The following is a 6,000-nucleotide window of genomic DNA, read 5'->3' as shown; positions in this document are numbered from 1 at the left end:
TATAGTGGTCCTGCCCGCCAGTACTTGTCCACGTGTTCGTGGTTAAGTGGACCTTCCCAGTAACCGTGTTGGTAAGGGCAAGATTTATGTTGCGATAGACGTGCTGGTGTAGGGCTGGGACGGCACACCGGGAAAAATAGTGGCGACTGGAGAACGAGTAGCATGGGACCGCCGCCGCCATCATGTTTTTGAAAGCCTCCGTTTCTACAAGCCTGTACGGCAACAACTCCAGGCTGATCAATTTGGCAATGTGCATGTTTAGGGCTTGAGCGTGCGGGTGCATGGCGGCGTATTTGCGTTTCTGCTAGCGACAGCTGGACGCTGCGCTGTGAGACATTGCTGGATGGGGCCGAGGACAGCGGAGGTGAGGGTGTGGGTACAGGACGGGAGGCGCTTGTGCCTGTGCCCTGAGGAGGGGGTTGGATCTGAGTGGCAGGATGGGGCACAGGGTCAGTGGTGCGACCCAGAGGCGGTGAACAGCCTCCGTCCCACCTTGTGGGGTGCTTGGCCATCATATGCCTGCGCATGCTGGTGGTGGTGAGGCTGGTACTGGTGGCTCCCCTGCAGATCTTGGCGCGACACAGATTGCACACCACTGTTCGTCAGTCGTCCGCGCTCTCACTGAAAAACATCCACACCTTTGAAGACCTAGGCCTCTGCACGGTGGCTTGGCGCGAGTGGGTGCTTTGGGAAACCGTTGGGGGAGTCTTCGCTCTGGCCCTGCCTCTACCCCTGGCCACCCCACTGCCTCTTCCAACCTGTCCTGCTGCTGCGCTTGCCTCTCCCTCTAAAGCCCTGTCCTCAGTTGGCTTAGCGAACCAGGTGGGGTCAGTCACCTCATCGTCCAGCTGCTCTTCCTCCGAATCCTCTGTTCGCTCCTCCCTCGGACTTACTGCCCTTACTACTACCTCACAGATAGACAACTGTGTCTCATCATCATCATCGACCTCCTCACCCACTGAAAGCTCTTGAGACAGTTGCTGGAAGTCCCCAGCCTCCTAATCCGGACCCCGGGAACCTTCCAAAGGTTGGGCATCGGTCACGACAAACTCCGCAGGTGAGAGAGGATCCATTTTTTCCCACTCAAGGTAGGGACCCGAGAATAGTTACTAGGAGCCTGCCTGCTCTTCAGAATGTGTCATTTTCATGGAGTGAGGAGGCTGTGAGGAAGGAGGAGCAGCAGCCAGAGGATTCAGAGTTGTAGCAGTGGGCTGCGTAGAAGACTGGGTGGTCGATACATTGCTGGATGCATTTTCTGCCATCCACAGGACCTGCTCACACTGCTCAGTTTGTAATAAAGGTCTACCTCGTGGACCCATAAATTGTGATATGAAGCTGGGGACCCCAGAAACTTGCCTCTCTCCTAATCCCACAGCAGCCGGCTGTGACCCACCTGGACCAGTAACTCGGCCTGTGCCCACACCCCCCTTTGGGCCTCCGCGTCGTCGTCCTCTAGGCCTACCGCATACCCTCAGCATGGTGTATTACGAATAGAACAGACACAGAACGTTATAAAAAATTAGGCACTTATTGGCCTGCAGTTGGAGGCTGACAGCGCTTATGTAACGCACACTGTAGTGCGAAAAAATTATGACGCAAGGTTGCAAAAAGGCCTAGCTGTGTAATAGTGAGCCACTACAACTCCCAGCAGACAGGCAGTAAACTGTACACGGTTCCAGGTAGCCCAAAGAAGTGGGTTTTTTTCCAATTTTTTTGAAAAAGCAAATAGCCTATATAGCGTGTATGTCTTTCCTCTACCAATGTCCCTGCCTCACCAGTACTACCCCTATTCGCTGTATAATTGTATACTCTGTAAACTCTGTATAATTGACTGCAGACTTTTAACGCTATAGCCTGCACAGCCCAAGATGAAAAAAAAAAATTGTGCAAAACTGCTCCCAGCAGCCACAACAGTAATGCACACGGTCAGATGTGGCCCTAAGAAGGACTGTTGGGGTTCTTGAAGACACTAACACTCTTCCTATAGCAGCAACAGCGGGAACAGCACTCTCCCTGATCTCTCCCAGTGTGTGTCTGAGGCGAGCCACGGGCGGGACCGCTTTAAATACTCGGCGGTCACTTGATCTTGCCAGCCACTCACTGCAGGGGGGTGGGATAGGGCTGGCACATCACAGGAGGAAGTGGTAATGCCTTCCCTGTATGTCTATTGGCCAGAAAATGGCGCTAAACATGTAGGGAAGGAAATGCAATTGACTCGAGTATCGCGTGGTGCTCATCTCGAGTAACGAGCGTCTCGAGCAGCCTAATACTCGAGCGAGCATCAAGCTCGGACGAGTACGTTCACTCATCTCTATTCTCTACATTTTGTCAGTAGTAATAACATGGAATATTCAATAAAAAGTTGAATTGGAAAAAAAAGACATCAAAGGGATAAAAAAAATATCACCATGTAAGACATATAAGATCAAAAGATACAAACAAGATATATAAATAGTGTAACAGGAAGATGTGCATGAACATTTAGTCCTGTCTATTACCTGGTGATGGGAGCGGCTGGCGGGTCTCCATCATGGCGTCCTTGTACAGATCCTTGTGTCCTTCTAAATACTCCCACTCCTCCATGGAGAAATAGACAGCGACATCCTGACACCTTATAGGCACCTGACAACACAATATACAATCATTACCCAAAAGCTCCCAGTGCTTAAAATATATAATGTCCCAGCATATCCTGCAGTGTCACCTCTCCAATCAGAAGATCAATCATTTTGTTGGTGAGTTCCAGAATCTCCTGTACATTGATATCCTCACATATTATGGGGTGAGGTGAAGGCTCCACGGCTGGACTCAGGGGTCTTCCTTGTTCATCATACACAGGGGTGCAACAGGCATCACTAAAGGTCTTCTTCACTACTGTGTAATCCTGTATATGGGAAACATTAATAAATATCACCATAGACATTTGCAGTCATAATATCTGTTATTACCATAGATAAGAATGATGTAATGTGACATCATCAGAACAGTCTCCCCTCTCCAGTGACATCGTCTGCTATTATCATAGATAGGAATGATGTATTATGACATCAGAATCTCTCACCTCTCCGGTAAATTTGAAGAGTATCTCCATGGTAAGATTTAACATACGTTTCACCAGCTTCTTTCTGTCCTCCTCCATCCTGAGCGGTAAATCTGGAATATGATGTTATATAGAAGATATCAGAGGATCCTACTTTGTAGGATCTGAATGGAAAGAAGATGAGCCAATATAAAAACCACACAAATCCCATGGCAGGAGTTTTATGATGCCCAATTGTTAGATATCGACAGGCAGTCTAAATGTGACATAGGTCAGCGATTCCAATTTTATCCCCTTAACGACTGCCCCATCGGGAAACTACGTCCTCAGAAAGTGGGCTTTAATCCTAGAGGACATAGTTTTATGCATCCTCTTTGGATTAATGCCCACTTGCCTGAGGACGTGACAGCTCCATGCTGTCGGTGCGCACAGGTAGCCGACAGCATGGAGCTGTCATCCCAGGATGCGGGCAGTCCCCCCCGGTATAGCGATCGGCAATGGATAGCGCCGATCGCAAAAAAGTAAAGAAAAGTGCGTAAAATGACAGATATTCAGCTGCTCTGATGGATCGAATCCACCAGGGCAGCTGAAAATACTCACACGGCTTGTCGGCGGTGTGCCCTGGAGATCTAGTACTCCCGGACCCGCCGGCGGCCTTCTGCGCATGCGCCAGATGATTACGTCACGCGCATGCGCAGAAGCCCGGGAGCCCCCGGCAAATTTAAAATCTCCTGGCTCCCGGCTCCTGAAGGTAGCCGGGAACCAGGAGGTGTTACCAGGGACCGCTGTGAGCAGTCCCCGGGCCCACGATCGCCGCTATCCATTGGATAGCGGCGATCGCAAAAAAGTTAAAAAAGTAAAAGAAAAGTAAAGTTTCACCTCCCCTCATGGAACGGATCCATGAGGGGAGGTGAAAATACTCACCCCCGGTCCTCTGCGATGTTCCGGGACCCAAAATCCACATCAGCGCATGCGCGCCCGATGTCAATGTGCACAGAGGGGCTCGAGCCCCGGGAAATTCAAAATTCCTCTGCTCCAGGCTACCATGTGTAGCCAGGAGCAGATGGATGTCACTAGGGGGCATGATCACTGTCATCCAATGGATGACAGTGATCATGTAAAGTAAAAAAAAAAGTGCAAAAAGTAAAAAAAATAAAAATAAAAAAGGGGTAAAAAGTAAAAAAAAAATGTGCAAAAAGTAAAAAAAAAAGTTTAAAAAAGTTCAAAAAGCTTGCGTTTAATCTCCCCCCACGGATCATATCCGTGAGGGAGGATGAAATGACGTACCTAAGGCCCGCGGATTTATCCGCGGACCTTACCCCAGCTTCTGCGCATGCGCCCGTCGCCAATATGGCAGGCACATGCGCAAAAGCCGTGGTAATTTAAAAGCTCCCTGCTCCTGGCTACAAAACTTAGCCGAGAGCCTGGAGATTTAACGAGGGAGGGCGCGGTGAGCGGTTCCTGGTCACGTGTTCGCCGTTATCCAATGAATAATGGCGATCACGTAAAAGTTAAAAAAAGGTGAAGGTTCATCTCCCCTCAGCGATGCGATCGGTGAGAGGAGATTAAACTTTTTACCGGAGGCCTCCGTATTTGCACCCCGACGCGATCTTCCTCCGTGAACTTTCTCGGATTCTGCACATGCGACCGCCAGCAAAACACCGGACACGTGCAGGAGTCGGGGAGCCCAGGAAACTTAAAATCTCCTTGCTTTCAGCGACCATCGGTCGCCGAGAGCCTGGAGCAGTGACGGGTGGCCTCATTGAGCGGTCCCCATTCACGTGAAAAAAAGGTAGCGATCTACCTTTGGCCGGTCTCACATGACCGGATAGGAATTACGGATTCCGCATGCGTCTGATCCGCGGTATTACGCAGATCAATCGCATTGGATTACACAATTCCGCTCACATTAGTGGGAATTGTGTATCCACTCGCAGAAAAGAGAATGCAGCAGGTTCTATTTTACTGCGGATATCCGCAACATAGAGCCCATTGTGCTCCGTGGTCGCGGATATACCCGCAGCCCATACGCAACTACGTTGTATACGGGCTGCGGGTACCCGCGTCATCCCTAAGCGATGGTGCGGGAAATACAAACAAAAAAAAAAAGTGTACTGCGAATGACCACCTGTGTGAATAGGCAGTTATGCGCAGTACATTACGCGGCCGTACACAGGGTCACAGCCGGGCTCACAGCTGGGATCCGCTGCAGGCCTCCGCAAGCAGATTCCGCCTACGGCTGCGTGAGCCCGGCGTTATTCAGGCCGCTACCTGTAATACGCAATTTACAAGAAGAACGCTCACCTTCCTGCAGTTCCAGGAGCAGCTTGTTGAGCGCCTTCTGTGTAAGACCGCCGCACCTCATCAAGCTTACGAAGACTCACGAACCGCTACTTTTTACACCCCATACCCGCCACTGAGGTCAAGAAATATCCCCAAAAAGCATGAGAGGAGGGGGGATACCCGGTTTTATTGCCCCATGTACCCATCCCAACCAGCCTCCGTAATTACCCCTGTCTTTGGAAATACTACACAGTTCACATTATTACTTTTATCTAAGATTTGGGGAAAGCCGAAAAGGGCGTGGAGGGGTGATATTTTTAGGAAATCAATTTTTATTCCATACAAATGAGCAATGGGGCCTGGAATTTATTCAGTTGTGCCCTGCAATCCAACGGTTTTTCCCTCCATTACAGGCCTTGCCATGTTTCCTGTAAGTAGATTAGGGCCACAATGGGTATGTTTTTGAACACGGGACAAATGGGGGTATCCATTTTGGGGTGAATGTCTTCATTCCTTTGTACACTGTACAAAAAAAAACCAGTTTTTAAATTGACAAAATTGCCAAAAAAATGAAAATCGTAATTTTTTCCTTCTGCTTTGCTTAGATTTATTCAAATACTGTGGGGTCAAAATACGCAGTACAGCCCTAGATGAATTCGTTAAGGGGTCTAGTTTTT

At 49.4% G+C, this 6,000-nt stretch overlaps 1 protein-coding gene across 1 annotated transcript in view; it reads right to left on the bottom strand.

The window, feature by feature from the left end:
- Nucleotides 1–6,000, bottom strand: part of LOC136628982 (zinc finger protein 182-like) — a 259,616-nt gene that overhangs the window by 28,158 nt on the left and 225,458 nt on the right. The window contains exons 13-15 of the mRNA XM_066605066.1: nucleotides 3,062–3,153; nucleotides 2,705–2,884; nucleotides 2,499–2,622 (exon numbers count right to left, since the gene is read on the bottom strand). Coding sequence (XP_066461163.1) covers nucleotides 2,499–2,622; nucleotides 2,705–2,884; nucleotides 3,062–3,153 — 396 coding nt within the window. The remainder of the gene's footprint in view (nucleotides 1–2,498; nucleotides 2,623–2,704; nucleotides 2,885–3,061; nucleotides 3,154–6,000) is intronic.

This window comes from Eleutherodactylus coqui, chromosome 5, assembly GCF_035609145.1.
Source record: "Eleutherodactylus coqui strain aEleCoq1 chromosome 5, aEleCoq1.hap1, whole genome shotgun sequence".
Lineage (NCBI taxonomy): Eukaryota > Metazoa > Chordata > Amphibia > Anura > Eleutherodactylidae > Eleutherodactylus > Eleutherodactylus coqui.
Note: the sequence above shows the minus strand (reverse complement) of the source record. Positions and strands in the feature narration are given on the sequence as shown.